The 25149-nt window shown below is 45.2% G+C and overlaps 1 protein-coding gene across 1 annotated transcript in view; it reads right to left on the bottom strand.

Annotated features, from left to right (window-relative positions):
• The window catches only part of rad18 (RAD18 E3 ubiquitin protein ligase), a 276395-nt gene that overhangs the window by 119863 nt on the left and 131383 nt on the right, over nucleotides 1-25149 (bottom strand). Inside the window, exons 8-9 of the mRNA XM_067998963.1 lie at nucleotides 1438-1511; nucleotides 1293-1353 (exon numbers count right to left, since the gene is read on the bottom strand). Of these exons, the coding sequence (XP_067855064.1) occupies nucleotides 1293-1353; nucleotides 1438-1511 (135 nt within the window). The remainder of the gene's footprint in view (nucleotides 1-1292; nucleotides 1354-1437; nucleotides 1512-25149) is intronic.

The raw sequence follows: 25149 nt of genomic DNA, 5'->3' as shown, positions 1-25149 counted from the left end.
GACGATGGTGTGGAAAGAGGTAAATGGGCGGGTGTTCCACGAGAAAGGGGAAAAGGGAGCTGGAATCTGGGGTGATGGAAGAGTGACTAATGGCATCCTAGAGGGAGCAGACACTCCAGAAAGCTTCTCTGTTAGTGAAGGAACCATTGGCAGTGCATGGAGTTCCCACGCTATATTGTGATTTTTGCGCTGAATTTGCGCCCATAGCATAACATCTGCACAGAAGTCACTTGCTCACATAACAAAAATTGCATTTCAAATTAAATCGTTGTACGTGCAGTACTTTGAGAAGTTTCTGAGAGATGTCCTTGTGGTAGCACTCTCACCAGAGTCAGTAGGTTATGGGTTCCATCCCCACTCTGGGACGTTAAACCGAGGTCGCTCTCAGGTGGGTACATAAGATCCCATGGCACAATTAGAAGAAGAGCAGGGGAGTCCTCCAGGTGTCCTGGCCAACATTTATCCCTCAACCAACATCACTAAAACAGATGATCGGGTCACTTATTTCATTGCAGTTTGTGGGAATCTGCTGAGCGCAAATTAGCTGCCGCGTTTCCCTACACTATAAAAATGACTACACTTCAAAACTACTTCATTGACTGTGACGTGTTTTGGGACGTCGTGAGGTTGTGAAAGGCGCTATATAAATGCAAGTCTTCCTTCATCCTCTTTACATCAACGTCTTGAGTTCTGGTAAAACCCACTTCTGGTCACAGGTAGGTGGGAACCAGAGTTGCTCTGTCATTGTTATTTATTTGTTCCACAACACTACCACCAACTGTATGGTAAAGAGGCCGTCTGAGTTCTTTAACACCCCACCCATCCATTATCTTGTTAATGGATCGTTCCCGGATTCAAGTAGAATCATACAGCACAGAAGGTGGCCATTCGGCCCATCGTGCCTGTGGCAGCCTTAAATCTGTGTCCTCTGATTACCAACCCTCCCGCCATTGGAAACAGGTTCTCCTTATTTACTCTGTCAAAACCCTTCATATTTTTGAACACCTCTATTAAATCTCCCCGCAACCTTATCTGCTTTAAAGGAGAACAATCCCAACTTCTCCAGTCTTTCCACATAACTGTAGTCCCTCAACCCTGGTGACATTCTCGTAAATCTCCTCTGCATCCGCTCCAAGGTCTTCACATCCTTAAGTCTTTCAAGGTTTATGTTAGAGTTGGTCACAGAAGGGGGGAGAGCATGGCCACTGCTCAAGCACTCAAATGCAACACACTTAAGTATTTACGAGCCTCCAAACTTTTAAACCATGCCAGTAAAACAATCATGTACTCACGATATTCTTTGTGGACTTTATCAATTTCTTCTTCTGACTGGTCCTTCGTGAATTTCATCACCTAATAAAAACAATTGAACTGGTCTTTTTTTCTCCTCCAGAAAGATTAAATAAAATTACACAGAAAGCATTAAACGTGACTCACATTTTCACTTGTTCGGCTTTCAAGCTGAGCTCGAGTCCTTTCATTCCTTTCAATTTCTTTAGCGATCTCTGCGGCTGTTTGAAAAACATAAATCGACATGATTTTTAGGCATGAACTAACCAGAAAGACTTCTCTTTCCAAATCTGAAAGATGCTTGTTCAGCATTGTCACCAGGGTTATTCAGTGTACTGGAATCAATTCACTGCAGGAAAAAAAAGTCACACTTACATCAGCATCAGTTTAATGTTGTACAATACGCTTCTTGTCTGATTCATCATTGTCACTTCAAATTGGTCCCATTACAATCAACACTTTACTCAGGCATTAGGCAGCTCTAAGTACTCTCTCTGTACAGCTGCAGAATAAAGTCTATAATTGTACCACTGAGTGTTTTTCCCGCTCACCATTATCATTTACAGAAACCCAAGTGGCAACACTGTTTTGCTTGAGGGGAGGGAGAGTAAGTTCAGTGGCATACTATCTCATTATCTACTTGCTCATCTTCCCCTCATTATGAATGTCCAACTCCAGCCAGGTCACTGAGGCTAAGGAAGGAGAAGCAACTCTTGGGCTCTTCCTGGTGGGCAGCTACAGAATGGCACTGACAGTGGTCCAGGAGGAGGCTGCTTGCTCCTTCTCAGGGTCTGTAACCGGTGTACATCAATTAAGGGTGGGATGGGGTGGTCAGGCAAAAGAGTGTGTGGATTGAATAAATTAGAAGGCTACACAGGTTTTGAAAACTAAAGTCACATTTTATTTGAGAGTGAAGCTAACAATTTAACATCCTGAATTGAAGTAGTCTTTCTGCATGCACATTTTTTTTTATTTCTAATTTTTAAAGGTAGTCACATACAAATTGCCTTAGTGGGCAAATGATCAATCCCTACAGATGCACTGCTTTCAGTTGTACACGGACAGCATGTCTGATGCGCTCTGCAGTATTCCCTCTCCTTTCCACTACATCAAACATCTGTTACGCAAGTAATAATTCTAATACTAATATATGAAAGTTTACATTTGTTGATAAATATCCCCCTGCCTCCCTCTCTCCTCTCCGTGAGTAGCCCACACCTGAATGGCCTAGATAGTGACTCTTTGCGAGCAGCCCGCACCTGAGTGGCTCTGACAGTGACTCTCTGCAAGCAGCCCACATACGAGTGGCCTAGACAGTGACTCTCTGCGAGCAGCCTGCACCTGAGTGGCCTAGACAGTGACTCTCTGCGAGCAGCCCGCACCTGAGTGGCTCTGACAGTGACTCTCTGCAAGCAGCCCACATACGAGTGGCCTAGACAGTGACTCTCTGCGAGCAGCCTGTACCTGAGTGGCTCTGACAGTGACTCTCTGCAAGCAGCCTGCACCTGAGTGGCTCTGACAGTGACTCTCTGCAAGCAGCCCACATACGAGTGGCCTAGACAGTGACTCTCTGCGAGCAGCCTGTACCTGAGTGGCTCTGACAGTGACTCTCTGCAAGCAGCCTGCACCTGAGTGGCCTAGATAGTGACTCTCTGCGAGCAGCCCACATACGAGTGGCCTAGACAGTGACTCTCTGCGAGCAGCCTGTACCTGAGTGGCTCTGACAGTGACTCTCTGCAAGCAGCCTGCACCTGAGTGGCCTAGACAGTGACTCTCTGCGAGCAGCCCACATACGAGTGGCCTAGACAGTGACTCTCTGCGAGCAGCCTGTACCTGAGTGGCTCTGACAGTGACTCTCTGCAAGCAGCCTGCACCTGAGTGGCCTAGATAGTGACTCTCTGCGAGCAGCCCGCACCTGAGTGGCTCTGACAGTGACTCTCTGCAAGCAGCCCACATACGAGTGGCCTAGACAGTGACTCTCTGCGAGGAGCCCGTACCTGAGTGGCTCTGACAGTGACTCTCTGCGAGCAGCCTGTAACTGAGTGGCCTAGACAGTGACTCTCTGCGAGCAGCCCGCACCTGAGTGGCCTAGACAGTGACTCTCTGCGAGCAGCCCGCACCTGAGTGGCCTAGACAGTGACTCTCTGCGAGCAGCCCGCACCGGGGTGGCCTAGACAGTGACTCTCTGCGAGCAGCCCGCACCGGGGTGGCCTTGACAGTGACTCTCTGCGAGCAGCCCGCACCGGGGTGGCTCTGACAGTGACTCTCTGCGAGCAGCCTGTAACTGAGTGGCCTAGACAGTGACTCTCTGCGAGCAGCCCACACCTGAGTGGCCTAGACAGTGACTCTCTGCGAGCAGCCCGCACCTGAGTGGCCTAGACAGTGACTCTCTGCGAGCAGCCCGCACCTGAGTGGCCTAGACAGTGACTCTCTGCGAGCAGCCCGCACCTGAGTGGCCTAGACAGTGACTCTCTGCGAGCAGCCCGCACCGGGGTGGCCTAGACAGTGACTCTCTGCGAGCAGCCCGCACCGGGGTGGCCTTGACAGTGACTCTCTGCGAGCAGCCCGCACCGGGGTGGCTCTGACAGTGACTCTCTGCGAGCAGCCTGTAACTGAGTGGCCTAGACAGTGACTCTCTGCGAGCAGCCTGTAACTGAGTGGCCTAGACAGTGACTCTCTGCGAGCAGCCCATACCTGAGTGGCTCTGACAGTGATTATCTGCGAGCAGCCCGCACCTGGGTGGCCTAGACAGTGACTTTCTGCAAGCAGCCCACATACGAGTGGCCTATAGTGACTCTCTGCGAGCAGCCCGTACCTGAGTGGCCTAGACAGTGACTTTCTGCAAGCAGCCCACATACGAGTGGCCTATACAGTGACTCTCTGCGAGCAGCCCGTACCTGAGTGGCTCTGACAGTGACTCTCTATGAGCAGCCTCCGCAGGTTATTCAACAGCGGAGGGCATAGCAGTCAAGCCTGATCCTGTCCTCACCCAATATTCGTGCACACACATGTTCCAGCAGGGCTTGCTGGACAGCAATCTACCAGCTAGAAACCGTTTGATTTTCCCCTTTGTAGCTCAGGCTGGCTCAGGCCAATTGTACGGTCACTGCCCTGGCTGAGATGAACTAACTGACTTGGGTCGTCTGGGTTCTATTGGGGCGGGGGAAGGAGGAACTTTCATTTTACATTTTATAAATAACATTGTTGAAAAATGAAAAATGCTTTGGTGAACAGAAAAGGTGATCAGGATAAATTAACAAGATTTACTGCCAGGGAAGACTAAGTTTTATTTTCCAGAAGTAGAATAGGGACTAAAGGTCGTGAAATATCACTTAGTTTTATCAAATACAGCATGTGATTTATTGCTAACATTCCACTCACATGCAATGCTCCTAAGCATTAAACAACATGAAAAGCAGTAAATTGCGAAGGAGATCAGTAGGAGATCAGAGAGGGAAAGCCAATAAAATGTCCAGCTTTTGATTTGACTCAATTTTCATTTTTTTGGGGCAGATGGAAACACTTAAATTAAGCTGAGCAACAAAACCAAATAAAGCACAAACTGGTTTGTAATAAACGCAGAAAACGCTGGTCGGTCCATCAATATCCGAAGAAAGAAAAAGCAGGTAGAATATTCCGGGTGTAGACCCTTTGGATGGACCCTAGTCCATCTCTATCAAAAACCTACATTGCCTCCCTGGTCCAGCAATACCTCGATCTTAAAATTCTCATCCTTGTTTTCAAAGCCCTGCATGGCCTTGCCCCTCCCTATCTGTTTGGGAAACTGTACACAATATTCCAAATCTGATCGGATTCGTAAGTCGCATAGGATTAAAATAATTTATCCAATACCCTGGATATATTTTAGATTCTCTTGGATAGTACGTGAAGATAAAGAGGAACAATACAGATTAATTTTGATTGGAACTCAAGTTGCTTAGTGAAAAAAATTCTAATTAATAACTAAGTTACTCAGTTAACCAGCGACCTGACATTGATGTATTAGGGGAAACATTCACAGATAGCTCTACACCTGTTGATTTGCTAAAAGGAAGAAACCCACAACAAGATGGATCAACTTTGACTAACACGTCACTTACAAACACATTTTTGGATGAACAGAGAGCACGGTATAAAATCTGTCCTTTTTTTTAAGTAACAGAGAAACCAAAAGACTAAGAAGACAGCATGTCAATGAACAAGTCTAGTAAAAATCCAATAAAACAGTTTATTATCTGAGGCAGATGTTGGTAATTGCTGACACACAGACACGGTATGTAGAACAAAGATACTAAAGCTGATTCAATATTGCACGAGGCCAATGACTGTGCCACTGGCTACCAATGCACAGGTCTCTCGCACTAAAGAGAAATGGGGTCTTCCTGGGCCGTCGAATCTGTCAAGTTTACTTTTGGGTTGCTGTCGGCTGCACGACACCCGTGCTTCAGACGCCGGCAGCGCTAGCTTGGCACATAATCCAGCATAAAGACAGTTTAAGAAGAGTCTGTCAAGCAAGGGAGGCTGATCATGTTTGGTGACAATTTGATTAAAGCTTTAAAGCACCAAGGTGAGCAGCTGCCGTTCACTGAGTAAGAAATGGCAGCATCACTCCTCCACCAGTGAGAACCTGGCTGCAATCGGCAAGCAATCTTAGAATTCACATTCCAGTCTCATCAGCAATGTTTTAAAAAAATATTGTCCACACTTGATAATCCAGGCACTAAAAATTTGAGTTATCCATTTAAATTATTTCAATTAAGTAAATAACATGGCAAATTGGGAATTTAATACAAAAAATTTGAATTAATCCAAATTAAGATTGTATGAAAACAAATTATTCCTTCACTATCATTCAGTATTCTAAAGGCTGGATGGTGTACTGCGCTAGAGTCTAGCCTTTCACCTCTGAGGCCTGGGTTCGTATTTGGTTGAGGTTTGATGGTATGGGAGTCTCCTCTCTCTCTGCTTGTTGTTAGCGTATAACAAGTTGGGTAGCCACAACTCAGATCCTGGTGGGCATGTGCGCACACAGCACAAAATTGTCCATCATTTGGTCTTAGTGGCACAAAACCCATTTTGTTCAGAGGGGTCAGAAAGGTAACTGGTGTGGAAGGGGGGAAAAAAAAAATCACACTAGTGCAGTAAGGAGATGCTCTCTGAGACTGGAGTTAAGGCACAGAGTTGGGAAAGAAAGACAGAAAGAAGTTTAGTCACTCTTGTAATGTAGGAAACGCAGCAGCAAATTTGTGCATAGCAAGGTCCCAGCAACGTGACAATCACCAGATAGTCTGTATTTGTGATGTTGGTTATGGGATATATATTGGCCAGGACACCAGGGTGAACTCCCCTGCTCAACCTCACAAGATAAGCTGTTCTAAAGACCGACTTATCCTCTCGGTGAGGTAATGTTTTCTTATATCCCATCTAAAACTACCCTCATCAAGATATTCTTATGCCCTCTTGTTCTGCTATCCCGTAACAAATCAAATATCCCAAAGTGATCCTCTACATCACCAAACAACCAATCAAAAAAAAATAATTTGATGCCATCACTGGCTCGATGGGCCAAATGGCCTCCTTCAGTGCTGTAACGATTCTATGAATAACTCCTTCCTACCCCTCCTCAGTCTTCTCCTCTCCAAGTAAAATCCTAGGTCTGTGAGACCATCATTCATTCTCTATTCCTCTCATCATTCTAGTAGCTTTTGCTGTACCTTTTCCAGCTCAGTTACATCCTTCCTCTAGTGAGGTTTCCAGAGCGGCTCACAAAATGTCAGGTGGGGCTTGACCAACACATTTTAGAGCAGCTGGAGTAGCTCCATCAATCTACACTCTGTTCCTCTTTACATTTGTTTTATTGACAGCAATCAGCCTTTGGCTTAAGGGAATTTAGCTGCTATGACTCTCAGGTTCTTTTCCTGATTTGTTGTCATCAGTAGTTTCCCACTAATCCTAAAATCCTTCTGCTTATTTCATATCCCGAAGCCCAGGACATTGATCTGCATCTGACAATTATTGTCCCTCCTCCCCACATAGTCCAAGTCCCTCTGCAGCCTGTCCCTATCATCCACTGAATTAACCACCCCTGCTATTTTGGTGTCATTTATAAACTTTGAGATAAAGCTACCAACACCAGCCCCACTCATTGCACCCCTTCATCGGATTGCTAACCATGTACACAAACTCTATTTCTACCCAGTCATGATTCAATCCAGCCCAGCACACTGCCATTAATACTAAGCCTGGTCATTTTCTGAACTAGTTTTTGATGAGCCACCTCATCAAAAGCTTTACTAAAATTCAAATGAACCACAGACATGCTCACCCCATCTATCTCTTTAATTATTTTTTTTGAAAAATTCTATGCAATTCCCTATTGTAACTCGCCAATGTTTCACCAGCTTGTCCTTGACCATCGATTTTGAAATTTTCCCAGGCACTAACACGGGACTAATTTATTTACAGTTCCTGAGATCCCTTTTTAAATAAGGAAACAACATTTTCCATTCTCCACTCCTCTGGTATCAACTCCTTATTTTCCCTGAATATTCGTACTAGCAGTTCTGCCAGGACCTCCTTAAATTCCGTAAGAACTCTAGGATGAGTCCCATCTGGCCGAGGTACTATTTGCACTCGGGTTTTATTCAAGTGTGCAACCACCAGCTCTGTAGTAAAGCTAATTGTATAACAACCTTCATTCTGACTAACGTAGAACACCCATTTTGCTACAGTCCCTTTACTATCCGGTTTCCTTGTATATAGCAAAGTAAAAAGACGTATTCAATTTTTCAACTTTGTTCACTTCTGCACAACCTTAATACCTTTCCAGAAACCAACAGTTCTATAATCTTGGCGGAGAAGTGGCTGTGAATTAAACACTAAATCAAAAGCAAAATATTGCGGATGCTGGAAATCTGAAATAAAAACAGAAAATGCTGGAAATACTCAGCAGGTCAGGCAGCATCTGCGGAGAAAGAAACAGAGTTAACTTTCAGGTCGATGACCTATTGTCAGAACTGGAAGAAGAAAAGATTTAACAGTTTTTAAGCAAGTACAGAGAAAAGAGACAAACGGAAATCCAGTCGGAGAGAAGAACAGAACTTCTTCAAGGTGGGGCGTTCCTGGGAGAGAAGTGGCCGTGAATTAAACACTAAATCAAAAACATGAATCACTAAATCTAAAACACTAAATCTAAATCAGCCTGACCCGTTGAGTATTTCCAGCATTTTCTGTTTTTATTTCAGATTTTCAGCACCCGCAGTATTTTGCTTTTGATTCAGTCTGTTCCATTTAGCTACCACCCCACCTACTTTTTAGTCCTGCCCTATTCTCCTCTTAACTGCATATGTAGCCCCCTAAAATCTGCCTTCCCAAAAATGTTACAGTCCAATATTATTGTTACTCCTTTCATTTCCTTACCCTGCACCTTATAACCCTGTTCCCCTGCCGCTCCCCCACCTCAGTTCCTTGCATAATGTCCATTTTATTAGTGAGCATTAGTCAAGTACAGCCTCATTTCTGGTCCGTTCCATAGCATCTTGTTCCACATAGCAGTTCTTTACCACATCCCAGAAATTCATAGAATCTTACAGCACAGAAGGAGGCCATGAGGCCCATCGTCCCTGTGCCGGTTCTTTGAAGGAGCTATCCAATTAGTCCCACTACCCCGCTCCTTCGCCAAAGCCCTGCAAGTGTTTCCTTTTCAAGTACATATCCAATTCCCTTTTGAAAGTTACTATTGAATTTGCTTCCACCACCCTTTCAGGCAGTGCATTCCAGATCATAACAACTTGCTACGTAAGAAGAATTCTCATCTCTCCTCTGGTTCTTTTAACTTATTTTACTCCTAGCACTATCCAAACATCATTCAATATCCAACTTAAACTCCTCCGTTATTAAAGCATTACCCTTCTTGGATGCTCTTCTTACTTCCCTGTGAAATAGCTCATCAAGGTGAGCTACCCGGTCAGCAGTCTGTAGCAAAATTCCCACCAGTAGTTTCCCTCATTTAGTTCTACCCAGAGATTCAGATCTCCCTTGTCCTCTCTGATGCCCTACTTTTCCTGTACCTTTACATAAAATGCAACTCCAACCATTTTGAAGAGTTATTAACACACTGAGGCATTTTTTATTGTTCGATGCCAGTTAGTGTTCAGATCATAGCTCAGAAAGCAGCAAGTTAATGTTCTGACGAAAGGTCTTCGACTTGAAATGTTAACTCTGTTTCTTTCTCCACAGATGCTGCCTCACTTGCTGAGCTTTTCCAGCATTTTCTGTTTTTATCTGAGATTTCCAGCATCCGCAGTATTTTGCTTTTGGTTTAAGTTAATGTTCACGTGTGAATGCCAATGCGCCAGATCAGTATAAAGCTGCAAGAACAGCTAAAATATTTCTAAACTGGTCTCTTGAGACCATGGAGATAGCTCAGCCCAAACAATGCACAGCATGTGTGTGTGTTCTGCTTCGCTTACATGCAAGCAGTGTTATGTGTTTGATTTTTGATATTTGATTTCTTCTTGGAACTACCCAGAAAATATTGTGCTCTGCTGGTTTGCACTGATGGACTTCATTTAAATTGGTCTTCAACAGTTGTTTTCAAGAGTTTGATCGATGACCTAATGGGTACAGTGTGTACCTGTTGTAGCGCTAAAATATACAGGCCAAAAGTTTGTTCATCTGATCTGTGCTACATTAGCTAATCTCAGCCAGCTGGGATGCTGCATTCAGTGTTAGTGACCCTAGGTTGTCAGAAGTGAAAAGTAATCAGCCAGATTCCTGATCACTATCCAGTGAGCCTTGCTGCAAACTGCTCACATGAATGTTGATGAGCACAGTTTCAGACTTGGCTGGTATGCCTTCCATGGATAAATAGCTTGGCAGCACTTACTACTCAGGGTCAGAAATGAAGCATGATGACTGAGTAACTACTAAAGGACCACTGGCTTCCGTGTACCTATAAATCAGCAACAGCCAGTGCCTTCAGGGGAGAAGGGGGAGGAAATAAAAAAAGCTATTTTTATAATAGAATAAAGTTCGAGGGGAAGGCATGAAAAGTGTCTTTAAAATGTTCAGAGGCATTGATAACAGATAGCAGCAAGCTATTTCGCTTAGCCTGTGAGCAAAGGAAAAGAAAAGAAAAAAAAAGACTTCCATTTATATAGCACCTATACAGTCAATGAAGTACTTTTGAAGTGTAGTCACTATTGTAATGTAGGAAATGCAGCAGCCAATTTGGGCACAGCAAGATCCCACAAACGGCAATGTGATATTGGTTGAGGGATAAATATTGGCCAGGACAGCGGGGAGAACGCCCTTGCTCATCTACAAAATAGTGCCATGGGATCTTTTACATCCACCTGAGATGGCAGGCAGGGCCTCTAAGACTCAAAGGACTAAAATAAATATACCTCAACTATAACTGGAGATTGGAGAAAACTTTGTCGTCATCCCCCTAAAACAGTAGTGCAATTATGGAGTAAAAGCAGTCAAGACTGAGTCACTTAGGGTGCATTCACACTATGGGCTCGATTTTCAGACCTCCGAGCCGGCGGGTTCATGGCAGGGGGGCTCCGAAAATCGGGGATTCCCGGGGCGGGTCTGGAGCCCGGCTCCAACCCGCCCACTTCCGGATTCCTCAGCGACGCGCTTAGATGCGCACTCAGCCCCCGCATGCGGGACTCCCATCGGCAATTAAAGCCGGTGGGATCCCACTTAAACTAATTAAGTAGATACTTCAGGTCGTTTGCAGACCTGATTGACATGATACTTTAGGAGGGGTGGGATTTTCAACTCAACTGAGACTGTTTCCCGTACTGGGGGAAACACTCCCAGTTGAAACGGACATGTTGCAGCCACCAGCCTGTGGGAGCTGCAAAGGTCCATTTGACAGGTGGTGGGGGGGGGGGGGGGAAGAGACCCTCACTCATTGCAGGAGGCCACTCTGTCACTGTGGACAAAGTTTGGCCTCCACTACCTTCCTCCTAATACTAAAATTCACCAACTTGCACACTTACCCCGGTGTGCAGACACGATTTGGAGGAGGGGACCGAGTGTAACATATCAAAATTTGCAGATGATACAAAGATGGGAGGGAAAGTAGAGAGTGAGGAGGACATAAAAAAACCTGCAGGGGGATATAGACAGGCTGGGTGAGTGGGTGGAGATTTGGCAGATGCAATACAATATTGGAAAATGTAAGGTTATGCACTTTGGCAGGAAAAATCAGAGAGCAAGTTATTATCTTGATGGCAAGAGACTGGAAAGTACTGCAGTACAAAGGGATCTGGGGGTCCTAGTGCAAGAAAATCAAAAAGTTAGTATGCAGGTGCAGCAGGCGATCAAGAAGGCCAACGGAATGTTGGCTTTTATTGCTAGGGGGATAGAATATAAAAACAGGGAAGTATTGCTGCAGTTATATAAGGTATTGGTGAGACCGCACCTGGAATACTGCATACAGTTTTGGTGTCCATACTTAAGAAAAGACATACTTGCTCTCGAGGCAGTACAAAGAAGGTTCACTCGGTTAATCCCGGGGATGAGGGGGCGGACATATGAGGAGAGGTTAAGTAGATTGGGACTCTACTCATTGGAGTTCAGAAGAATGAGAGGCGATCTTATTGAAACATTAAGATCGTGAAGCGGCTTGATCGGGTGGATGCGGTAAGGATGTTCCCAAAGATGGGTGAAACTAGAACTAGGGGGCATAATCTTAGAATAAGGGGCTGCTCCTTCAAAACTGAGATGAGGGGAAACTTCTTCACTCAGAGGGTGGTGGGTCTGTGGAATTTGCTGCCCCAGGAAGCTGTGGAAGCTACATCATTGAATAAATTCAAAGCAGAAATAGACAGTTTCCTGGAAGTAAAGGGAATTAGGGGTTACGGGGAGCGGGCAGGAAATTGGACATGAATTTAGATTAGAGGTTAGGATCAGATCAGCCATGATCTTATTAAATGGCGGAGCAGGCTCGAAGGGCCGATTGTCCTACTCCTGCTCCTATTTCTTATGTTCTTATGTACCTACCTTGCAGACCCCCTCAAACGTACATCTTCCGGATGGGGGCCGCCGTAGCTGCAGTCGTGACCTCCTCGGAGGACGAACAGCATCACCAGCCTCGCCGTCCACCTCTGACACCTGGAGCTCCACAACACAATGCTGTGACACATCCACCTGCACAGGAGGGAGGGCAACCGCAGAGAGAGATGCGTCGCAGAAGACACTACCCTCGCCACAGGGTCTACAGACCGAGGCTCAGCTTCCTGGACCTCTCTGAGAAGCAGTGCATACGGAGGCTCAGAGTCAGTCGCCAGGTAGTTGCGGACATCTGCAGCCTCCTTAATGAAGAGCTACTCCCGGATGGACCGAGCAGCATCTTCTTATCTGTCGCTGCCCTCAACTTCTTCGCCTCCAGATCCTTCCAGGGCGCCACCGGGGACATCATCGGGGTCTCTCAGTCGTCTGCACACAAGTGCATAAGTCAGGTCACCGACGGCTTGTTTCGCAGAGCCTCACACTATTTCAACTTCCCCATGGATGACCTTAGCCAGACAGAGAGGGCAGTGGGATTCCACGCTGTAGCTGGATTCCCACGGGTACAGGGTGTAATCGATTGCACCCATATAGCAATATGAGCACCTCCACACGAGCCAGGACTGTTCATCAAGAGGAAGGGCTATCAATCCATCAACAGTCAGCTCATCTGTGACCACCGCAAGAGATTCCTTCACGTGTGCGCCAGATACCCTGGCAGCTGCCACGATTCCTTCATCCTCAGGGAGTCCAACGTCCCGCCCCTCTTCCACTCACCCAACACCCGCAAGGGCTGGCTCCTTGGGGACATGGGATATCCCCTGCACACTTGGCTTATGACACCTCTGAGGAACCCCATCACCGAGCCACAGCATCGATATAACGACAGCCACATCGCTACCAGGTCCACAATTGAGCAGGCTATAGGGTTGCTCAAGATGCGCTTCAGGTGCCTTGATTGTTCTGGGGGAACGCTTCAATTGGCGCCACACAGTGGGACGCATTATAGTCGTCTGTTGTGCCCTGCACAACATGGCACAAGAGGGAGGGGTGCCGCTGGAGGAGGCCCCATCCACATCTGCCACCCATATTGAGGAGGAGGAGGAGGACGAGGAGGAACAACCCATGGGCAGAACAGCGGCTCACCTGGCTGCTTGTGAGGGCAGGGAGTCACTGTTATGAACGGTTCTCCAAACATCAGACTTAAAACTCCAGTTCTCCAAACTCCAGTCCTCATCACCTGGACAGAGGAGCGGCCACACCAGCCCCCTCCCCTGCCCGCTGCACAAAACAGTGGTGCAACTACACCTACACCCACTGTAGAATGACACAATGGGTGGCATCAAGTGTGCATGTTCATGGTGAACCTCATGAAAGGGACCTATTCCACAAGCCAGTCAAGAATGGGCAAGATGTGGCAGTAGTGGTGATAATAAGGAGATTTATTGTGAATGTGGAAGAAAACAAATATAAATAAAAAACATGACAAATCGTCAAACACCCTTGTGCATCCCCTTTGTGCTCACAAATCCTTCGCCGTACGTTTACGGGAACCCCTACGTGGTGCTACCCCTGTGGCTTCAGTAGAGGTAGTGGCAGGTTGCTCTTGTCCATGCCCTGACCGATGAGATGCTATGCGCGGACGCACTCTGGGTTTCGGTGCCCGTGAGGACTCCTCCGAAGACTGCTCCACCTGCACCTGTGCAGGGGCAGACTTGAGCACCTGGAGAGGAGGCAGCACTGCGGGCACTGGTTGAGAGGGGGGTAATGGGTGAGACGTGGAAGCGCTTTGAGTGGCGTCCCCACTTCCATGTCCCCTTTCACCATCATCCATCTCCTGGGCCTTCCGGCATCTCTTCTCTTATCAAGGCAAAACACAGAGAGGCGTGATTGAGTGATGGTTGAATAGTGACCCCCTGCATGCATTGGTGTGGGTGGGGGTGACCGTGAGGGAGATGCATGGGAGGGTGCGTGTGAGACATGGCCATGAGATTGTATGAGGATTGGGGTGTGTGGTAGTGTTTGAATGGGAACTGGGGTGGTGAGTAAGTGCAGGCAAGGTGAGGATGATGGTTGAGTGGATGTGAGGTGTGATGCGAGAGTGTTGTGGTGGCAGTGCAGAAGGAGTTGTGTGGTGGTGGAGGTGATGTGGAAGACAGAGTGTGGGAGAATGCGTAAGTATACTCATTTTGGCTGACCTGGTTAGGTCATTAAAGCGCTTCCTGCACTGGACCCGGGTTCGGGAGATGTTACTGCTGCTGCTGACCTCCTCTGCCACCTCGAGCCAGACCTTCTTGGTGGCAGAGGCAGGCCACTTCCTCCCGTCCGCTGGGAAAAACGTTTCCCTCCTTCTCCTGACCACATCGAGCAGCACCTGGAGTGAGGAGTCAGAAAACCTTGGAGCAGCCTTGCCTCTGGCCTGCTCCATGCTCCTAAATTGGTTGTTTGCTGCAGGAGGAGCATTGGAGGATTGCCCCTGTAAATAGGGCTCCTCCTGCGGACAGCCTGTGATGTGGGTGCGTAGTGCGCCCGCTGCACAGGTCTAGGACAGGAAACCCGGAAGCCAAGCAAGTGGCTTCAATTAGGCTGCGATCATGCGCGGAGCACCCCGAATTCACTCGGCGTGTTACCCACGCACCCAGTCGCCCCCCCCCCCCCCCCGCTGCCAACCCGCCTCCCTCCTAAAATTGAGCCCTATAACTGTAGAGTTGGTGTGAAGCAGTTTAATTTAACACAGTTACTGTAGTTAACGGGTAAATGCAGCCTGAATCCAGGGTCCAGGCCCAACATGACACTGCAGAAAAGTGGAGTTCGACTCCTTGGAAGGGAGAGTCTCAATCCACTTTGCTTCAGAGTCAATTTGGGCTTTGATATCTGATTTTTACACTCCATAAGGTTAGTGCTGTTGAGAACCTAAAACCACTTTGTGCCAACACTAAACTTACCGTTTGAATACACTGTTAAAAAAGGAAAAAAAACTTGCATTTATATAGCACCTTCTCACAGTCTTGGGGCATCCTGAAACATTTCCCAGCCAAAGAATTCATTTTAAAGTGTAGTCACTGCTACTAAGCAGGCAAACATGGCAGCAAATTTACATACAGCAAGGTCCCACAAATAGCAAATGAGATGGTAATGAGAGATATCGACAGAGGTGATCAATTATTCCATGGGACACGCCAGATCTTGCACTGGAGGGCAGCAGGCCAGGGCTGGATAGTGAAGATATGAGGATGGATCCATAGTCCAAACTTTTGCTTTATTACCTTCGGGGATCGGAGTATTTATGCAGACGTTTCGCTCAGGGTATTAAATGCGTTGAGCCACTTGTACCTGGTTTGTGAAAGAAGATCCCTCAGTGGATCAAATGGCTATTTTTCCCTTGCTTTCTTATGGCCTTATAATTGGTTAAAGGAAAATGAAGGGCTTAACTCTTTTGAAACAAAAGATGCAACTTTGGACTGGCCTGGGAGCCAATCTCCCTTGTGTTAGGAAGCTTGACGCAAAGGAATATCTTAACAGACGTATGCATTATTTCGAAGAGCAGTGGAGTTCTCTCTGGTGACTTGGCCAATATTTATCCCTCAACTAACATAACTAAAAACAGATTATCTGGTCATTTATCTCACTGCTGTCTGTGGGACCTTGCTGTGCGCAAATTGGCTGTCGTGTTTCCTACATTACAACAGTGACGACACTTCAAAAGTACTTCATTGGCTGTAAAGCACACTGGGTTGTCCTGATGTCATGGAAAGTGCAATAAGTGCAAGCACTTTCTTTCTTCCTTCCCTGCAGTCATTACACATTTGTACTTATGTATATGTTGGAGGCACTGCATACAGAGAGCCAAGACACTTTCTTTGGCTGTGGCCACACTGAGTGGGCTAGGGTGTATAGTGCCTTACCTATATTGTGTAGGGTAACCTTTGATTTGGTTATTAGCTTTCGCTAGGGTTTGGGCAAGCATTACTGTTTACTGATCTCTCCTCTCACACAAGCCTGCTTCCCCTTACCAGGATAATTGCTGTTGAGGTGCTTGTGGCGGGCAGGGTTTGTCTTATCGAGGATTCAAGTAAAGAACTCCGGTCTACCTGGTGTGTCTCTTCACCTCTATTGCGAAGCTATACATTGCCCTGCATGTCTCAAACCATCCATCAGCAGGCAACTGGAACCGCTTTCATCAACAAAAAGATCTGGCAGCTCCCCCAGTAACGCAACAAGTTTACCCAGTGTGTAGCTGAGCTGTAAAGACCAAAAAGGTTCCAGGTTTGAGTTAGCTCCTCATGGTGCCCTAAAACTTACTGCTTAAGCTCACAAATAATGCCAGTTAGGTGAGGAACCATAGATTGCTTGGCATCTATAAAACTGTACTCTAGCAAGGAGTCAATGCTTTCAGGACAAGAGGAAAGGTGAGAAAATTGGGGCAAAACAATTAGTAAGTCCACACAAATAGCACACATTGACCAATTGCAACCAATACCACTACTCCTGCCCAAAAATTCACAGCAATCAATAAGTGCCCTCGTGGACCTAGCTCACCTGAAAATTAGGAGCTACTGCCAGCACTGAAATGCCAGACTTTAATCTCCCTCCAGAAGCGGCCCGCTAACCCACAGGCACCCAGGTGACCTTCCCTCCAAGGGCTGATATCACGGTGGACCCGTCCCCAACAGCAAGCAATCACTCAAACTCAAAAAAAGCGAACAAAGAAAAAAGCATAGAAGAATTTATTAATTACTAACATGACAGAGCCACAAGACAAGTCCTGAATATTGGAAATACTTTCCAAGAAATTACATCCAAACTCCTGGGTCTGTTCATTGAACTGTGACGTATTAATGCCCCTTCTCCCATACCAAGGGAATGCAGGAGTTGGTCCTGCCTGTCCAGACAAAAACAAATTTACTACTCATGAGCAAGTTTAAAACTGCTACCAACAATTTCCGGAAGGTTACCTAGAGATGAGCTTTTCCTCCCCTTCAAAATTAGTTTCAGTTCTATACAGATAGTAAAAATGAATTACACCAGTGAAATAACTCAACATTGATTTCAGAGATCTTTGCTAAATTTTAACGGACTAGGGGACTCATTCTACTTTTCTCACTTATACCTAACCCAGTGTTGACCAAAACAAATTGCTCACTAGCCACATGTGTGGTTATGGGGACACGGTTTTAGCCACATGCATTAATCTTTGTATAAAATGCCTTACATACACTCACACAATACAGGTAAATATACTTCACATGTATTTATTTACTTAACAGACATCTCCCATCATTCAGTAACTAAGGAAGTAAAGCACTCGCAACAATCAAAAAAACACTTGCATGCTCTGCTTTTCGTCTGACCATTTTGGCAACAAACGCACAAAAAGGTTGAAGTATACATGCATACACCGTGTGTATATGAGTATTGGGATCACATGCCCAATGACAGAGTTTATTACTCATTTATTATTTACTAATCAGAAGTACAATTAGCCATATTTGGATTCCCAATTAGCCACATGTAGCTGGTGGCTAATGGATTGGACAACAGGGAGCATGCCTGATAAAAATCAAGATGAGATTTAAAATATAAACATTTCTAAGCTGTGCTTTGACTGCAAAAGGAAACAGGCACGGACAATCTTAGAGTTTCACTGCTGGAATATGTTGATACAAGGTGGATAGGGAGGCTGTGGTGGCCAGAGCTTTACCACTAATTGGCTTCGGCCAATTTACCTTGGTGCTTTCAGTGCTTCAACCACACTTGCCATATGCCCCATTGTCCAAGCAGCACATTGAATTAATGAGCCAATGATAAAATAAGTCAATCCACCAAGAAGTCTTCAGCCCCAAATCCTTGCTTCTATTCAAATGAAGAAAGCTTAGGAAAACGGATGCAATTTCAGCACGGGTCGCTAGTTAGCAATCAGGAGAAAAAGCTCTTTTGATTTTTCTCTTCCATAACCCAGGAGCACTGAAGCTAAACATAATACCCCACTACTGCCCAAGTTGAGACTGCCTCCCACATACAGCACAGACCACAGACCACAGACCGAACCTACGACTTTCCAGGTTGGTCTGTGCACGCTTCAGTACCACAACAGTTTATTTTCTGAGGGAGGGAGAGGCTTTTTGCTTTTAAACAAGTGCAGTCACAACAAGGTGACCTTTGCTGGTATTACTTATCCTAAGTTGAGCAAATATATTTTAACAGCCGATCCTAACTGGTTTACAAAGGCACTGTCATGTCCTGTGTACATCAGCTCTCCCACTGATTTAATTGGTATTAAGGTGAAAGGGCACGAAGGAAGTCCAAGTCAACATCCTCCCGAGAATTCATAATCCAGCAAACTCTAAATCAAAGGCCCCGATACCTCCAATAAGCTCTATAACCTCTTTCCTGGAAGACTACAAAGTTAATTTATTCTTTCTCTTTCTGATTTGATGGTTTTCAAAATTTCTGTCATTTTAACTGAAATTTAGCACCAATGTATTTGGTGCAAGTAACACTAATTCTGTAACACAATCAGAATGACGCAGCACAGTTGAAGCTCAGCTAACTTTTCAAATACTCTCCAAAGCTGTTTATGGTTATGGGGACAGTATTATGGTGAATGGGTGAATCAAATTTTGTTTATATTACATGGGATTCTGGGATTTTTATTGGTGTTTTGAGGATTGAATTCTTGAATTCTGTCCACTTGAAATTTAACCTATCAGTTTATGGAGGCAGAATAAGCCAAATTCCACTTGTATGACACAGGATTTTCATTGGTGTTTTGGGGATCATGTTCCCAATTCTGTCCTTTGGTGATAGTTTTCCAAAATTCCCTGGACTCAGGAGAGGTCCCGGCAGATTGGAAAACTGCTAATGTAACACCGTTATTTAAAAAGGGTAGTAGGCAGAAGGCTGGAAATTATAGGCCAGTTAGCTTAACATCTGTGGTGGGTAAAATTTTGGAGTCTATTATTAAGGAGACAGTAACGGAACATTTAGATAAGCATAATTTAATAGGACAAAGTCAGCATGGCTTTATGAAGGGGAAGTCATGTCTGACAAATTTGCTTGAGTTCTTTGAGGATATAACGTACAGGGTGGATAAAGGGGAACCAGTGGACATAGTGTATTTAGACTTCCAGAAGGCATTCGACAAGGTGCCACATAAAAGATTATTACTTAAGATAAAAAATCACGGGATTGGGGGTAACATTCTGGCATGGGTGGAGGATTGGTTATCGAACAGGAAGCAGAGAGTTGGGATAAATGGTTCATTTTCGGACTGGCAACCAGTAACCAGTGGTGTTCCACAGGGGTCGGTGCTGGGTCCCCAACTCTTTACAATCTATATTAACGATTTGGAGGAGGGGACCGAGTGCAACATATCAAAATTTGCAGATGATACAAAGATGGGAGGGAAAGTAGAGAGTGAGGAGGACATAAAAAACCTACAGGGGGATATAGACAAGCTGGGTGAGTGGGCGGAGATTTGGCAGATGCAATATAATATTGGAAAATGTGAGGTTATGCACTTTGACAGGAAAAAGCAGAGAGCAAGTTATTTTCTTAATGGCGAGAGACTGGAAAGTACTGCAGTACAAAGGGATCTGGGGGTCCTAGTGCAAGAAAATCAAAAAGTTGGTATGCAGGTGCAGCAGGTGATCAAGAAAGCCAACGGAATGTTGGCTTTTATTACTAGGGGGATAGAATATAAAAACAGGGAGGTATTGCTGCAGTTATATAAGGTATTGGTGAGACCGCACCTGGAATACTGCATACAGTTTTGGTGTCCATACTTAAGAAAAGACATACTTGCTCTCGAGGCAGTACAAAGAAGGTTCACTCGGTTAATCCCGGGGATGAGGGGGCGGACATATGAGGAGAGGTTGAGTAGATTGGGACTCTACTCATTGGAGTTCAGAAGAATGAGAGGCGATCTTATTGAAACCTATAAGATTGTGAAGGGGCTTGATCGGGTGGATGCAGTAAGGATATTCCCAAAGATGGGTGAAACTAGAACTAGGGGGCATAATCTTAGAATAAGGGGCTGCTCTTTCAAAACTGAGATGAGGAGAAACTTCTTCACTCAGAGGGTAGTAGGTCTGTGGAATTTGCTGCCCCAGGAAGCTGTGGAAGCTACATCATTAGATAAATTTAAAACAGAAATAGACAGTTTTCTAGAAGTAAAGGGAATTAGGGGTTATGGGGAGCGGGCAGGAAATTGGATATGAAGCTGAGTTCGGATCGGTCAATGCCCTGTGGGTGGCGGAGAGGGCCCAGGGGCTGTGTGGCCGGGTCCTGCTCCTACTTCTTGTGTTCTTTAGATTTGTGGTTGGGATCAGATCAGCCATGATCTTATTGAATGGCGGAGCAGGCTCGAGGGGCCGATTGGCCTACTCCTGCTCCAATTTCTTATGTTCTTATGTCCTTTTTCCCACAAAAGCATGAATCAGTGGCCCCAGTCAAGAACTGTGAAAACACTTTTTATTTTTAATAATATTGCAAGCGGCAACCTTGAGAGTGCAGTGCGCAAGCTAGAGATCTCTTTTTTTCTCCTTGGGATCTTTGACAAATAACTTGATTTCTCCCCAGCAGCACCATGCAGCACCCTAGGTGACAGCCATGCCAATCAGCTGAAAACCTCCCTCAAAAAGGCACCTCACTTCACATCAGAGATCCGCAGCTCACTACTTGGGTACCATAAGTTCAAGACAGCTCTGGCACTCAACCAGGGACACCAGAAGACGGACTTACTGCTTACAGACTTAATTTTATCCTATAAACGTCTATTTCAATTTTTAATTGGCACTGACTTTGAAAAAACTAACATTAACACACAGGTTATTTTTCCCTAAAGAAAAAAGACTTGCATTTATATAGTGGCTTTCACGACCTCAGGACATCCCAAAGTGCTTTACAACCAATGGAGGATTGCAAATGTTACACCCCTGTTCAAAAAAGGGGAGGGGAATAAAACTGGTAATTACAGACCAATCAGTCTAACATCAATGGTGGGGAAACTACGAGAGACCATTGTCAAGGACAAAATTAATTCTCACTTGGAGAAGCATGGGTTAATAAGGGACAGCCAGCACGGATTTGTTAAAGGCAAATTATTTCTGACTAAGCTGTTTGAGCTCTTTGATGAAGTAACAGAGAGGGTTGATGAAGGTAATGCAGTAGATGTTGCATATATATGGACTTTTAAAAAGGCATTTGATGAAGTACCACATAACAGATTTATTCAGAAAATAGAATCACATGGTATTAAAGGACGGTGGTAAATTAGGTACGTAATTGGCTACGGGATAGGAGTCAGAGAGCAATCGTGAACGGATGTTTTTCTGACTGGAGAGAAGTATGCAGTGGGGTCCCCCGGGGTTGGTTTTAGACCCATTGCTTTTCTCGTTATATATAAATCTCCTGGACTGGGGTATAGGGAGTACAATTTTGAAGATCGCGGATGATACAAAACTTGACAATGCGGTAAATAGTGAGCAGAATAGTAGCAGACTTCAGGAGGACATAGGCAGACTGGTGAAATGGGCAGACACATGGCAGATGCAATTTAATGTAGATAAGTATGAAGTGATGCACTTTGGGAGGAACAACATGGAGAGACAGTATTATCTAAAGAGTACTATTTTGAGGGGGGTGCAAGAGCAGAGGGGCTTGGGGGTGCATAATTCACAAATCTTTGAAGGTGGCAGGGCAAGTTAATAAGGCAGTTAAGAAAGCGTATGGGATACTTGGCTTTGTAAATGGGGCATTGAATACAAAAACAAGGAAGTCATGCCAAACCTTTACAAATCACTGGTTAGGCCTCAGCTGGAGTACTGTGTACAATTCTGGGCACCACACTTTAGGAAGGATGTCAAGGCCTTGGAAAGGGTACAGAGGGGGTTTACCAGGATGATTCTATGGATGAGGGACTTCAGTTATGTGGAGAGATGGGAGAAGCTGGGGTTGTTCTCCTTATAGCAGATAAGGTTAAGAGGAGACCTAATAGAGGTATTCAAAATTATGAGGGGATTAGATAGAGCAAATAGGGAGAAACTATTTCCTCTGGCAAGTGGGCTGGTAACCAGACGTCATAGATTTAAAATAATTGGCAAAGAACTAGAGGGGAAATGAGGAAATATTTTCACAAAGAAGATTGTTAACATCTGGAACGCACTACCTATAAGGGTGTGGAATCAGATTCCATAGGCACTTTCAAAAAGCAATTGGACATGTACTTGAAGAGGACTAATTTGTAGGGTTATGGGGAAAAAGCTGGGGAGTGGGACTAAATTGGACAGCTCTTTCAAAGTGCCGGCATAGGCACGACAAGCCGAATGGCCTCCTTCTGTGCTGATTGATTGTGCTCTATGATTCTAAGTACTGGAGTATAGTCACTGTTGTAATGTTTCGGCTTTGTGAAAGGGAAATCGCGTTTGACTAATTTATTGGAGTTCTTTGAGGAAGTAACAAGCAACATGGTTAAAGGGGATCCTGTGGATGTGGTGTATTTGGATTTCCAGAAGGCATTTGACAAAGTGCCACATCAAAGGCTACTACACAAAATAAGAGCTCATGGTGTAGGGGGTAACATATTAGCATGGATAAAGGATTGGTTAGCTAACAGGAATTAGACAATAGGCATAAATGGGTCATTTTCAGGTTGGCAAGATGTAACGAGTGGAGTGCCACAGGGATCAGTGCTTGGGCCTCAACTATTTACAATCTATATCAATGACTTGGATGATGGGACCGAATGTATGGTTGCTAAATTTGCTGATGACACAAAGGTAGGTAGGAAAGTAAGTTGTGAAGAGGACATAAGGAGTCTGCAAAGGGATATAGATAGGTTAAGTGAGTGGGCAAAAATTTGGCAGATGGAGTATAATGTGGGAAAATGTGAACTTGTCCACTTGGGCAGAAGGAATAGAAAAGCGTTATTATTATTTAAATGGAGAGAGATTTCAGAACTCTGAGGTACAGAGGCATCTGGGTGTCCTAGTACACGAATCACAAGAAGTTAGTATGCAGGCACAGTGATTACGAAGGCAAATGGAATGTTGTCATTTATTGCAAGGGAAATGGAATATAAAAGTAGAGATGTTTTGCTACAGTTGTACAGGGCATTGTTGAGACCACTTCTAGAATACTGTGTGCAGTTTTGGTCTCCTTATTTAAGAAAGGACATAATTGCTTTAGAGGCGGTTCAGAGAAGGTTCACTAGACTGATTCCTGGGATGAGGGAGTTATCTTACAAGGAAAGATTGGACAAGTTGGGCCTGTATAAACTGGAGTTTAGAAGAATGAGAGGTGATCTTATTGAAACATATAAGATCCTGAGGGGACTTGAAGGGGTAGATGCTGAGAGGATGTTTCCCCTTGTGGGAGAGACTACAACTAGGGGCCGCAGTTTAAAAAGGAGTCTCCCATTTAAGACAGAGAAGAGGAGAATTTTTTTCTCTCAGAGGGTCGTGAGTCTGTGAAACTCCCTTCCCCAGAGAGCGGTGGAAGAAGGGTCATTGAATATTTTTAAGGCTGAGTTAGATAGATTCCTGATTAACAAGGGAGTCAAAGGTTATAGTAGGTAGATGGGAAAGTAGGGTTGAGGTCTCAATCAGATCAGCCATGATCTTATCAAATGGCAGAGCAGGCTCGAGGGGCCGAATGGCCTACTCCTGCTCTTAATTCGTATGTTCATATGTAACGTAGAAAACGCGGCAGCCAGTTTGCGCACAGCAAGCTTCCACAAACAGCAATGTGAATATGACCAGATAATCTGTTTTCGTGATGTTAGTTGAGGGATAAATATTGGCCAGGGCACTGGGGAGAACTCCCTTGCTCTTCTTCAAAATAACGCCATGGGATATTTTACGTCCACCTGAGGGGGCTGACGGGGCCTCGGTTTAACGTCTCATCCGAAAGACGCACCTCCAGCAATGGAGTGTCAGCCTAGAGTATGTGCTCAAGTCTCTGGAGTGGGACTTGAACCCACAATCTTCTGACTCAGAGGCAAGAATGCTACCACAGCTGAGTCAACACAGTAAGGAAGTAGAAGCCCTGTTCTTTCACTACTGATGCACACTTTACATGTGTGAAGGGTGAAGTAGGTGCTTACCAATTTCATTTTAAACCCCTCTGCAGCTCCCCGATGGCCTACTGAGTGGAGGCATTACCTGTAGATGCCAGCCGTCTACATTTCAGACACATGTTCGCATGTCTGCTTTTGCATCTAAAAACCATAGGATTCAAAATTCCCACATTGTCCCTGGATTGTCCCATGACCTACCTCCTTTAGCCTTGCAGGGCTGCATTAAAGGCTCAATAATTTGTTCGTAATGGTCGGACTATGAACGCAGTGCAGAAAGTTATGATAGTAGATTAAAGGAAATTGGGAAGTAAGCTACAGCAAACGTACTCAATTGTGCAACAGGAATTAAGGACTTAAGGCTGATACCAACTTGGAGCCTTAAATACGCCATGCAGATTCATGACCAGACCATCAATGAAGCGAGTGGCTACTTGGGTCCGAGCCTTTTTTGTTCCTAGCTGTCAATCAATTCCTAGCTCAGTACTGGCTGAGCAAACAGCAAACGGTATCACAGATTGCAGCAATTACCTCAGGAAGCCAGACTGAACTATATGGTCCTCCTGATGTGCTTTAGAGTGACAGTTCCATCCTCAGTGGTAAAGACTAACTTGGGATTAAAACTTAAGCAAAAAACTGACTGCAGGGAAGTAGAAAATGGACCATGCAAACTTGCTTGCCCCAAGCAGCGGAAATTTGATCCAGTGTAAAGATCTGTCGGTTATTATATAAAATAATATTGTCCGGCATTGAGTGGTATA

Source organism: Heptranchias perlo, chromosome 17, assembly GCF_035084215.1.
Source record: "Heptranchias perlo isolate sHepPer1 chromosome 17, sHepPer1.hap1, whole genome shotgun sequence".
NCBI classification, from domain to species: domain Eukaryota; kingdom Metazoa; phylum Chordata; class Chondrichthyes; order Hexanchiformes; family Hexanchidae; genus Heptranchias; species Heptranchias perlo.
The sequence above is the reverse complement of the archived record's forward strand: the minus strand, read 5'-3'. Positions and strand labels throughout refer to the sequence as shown.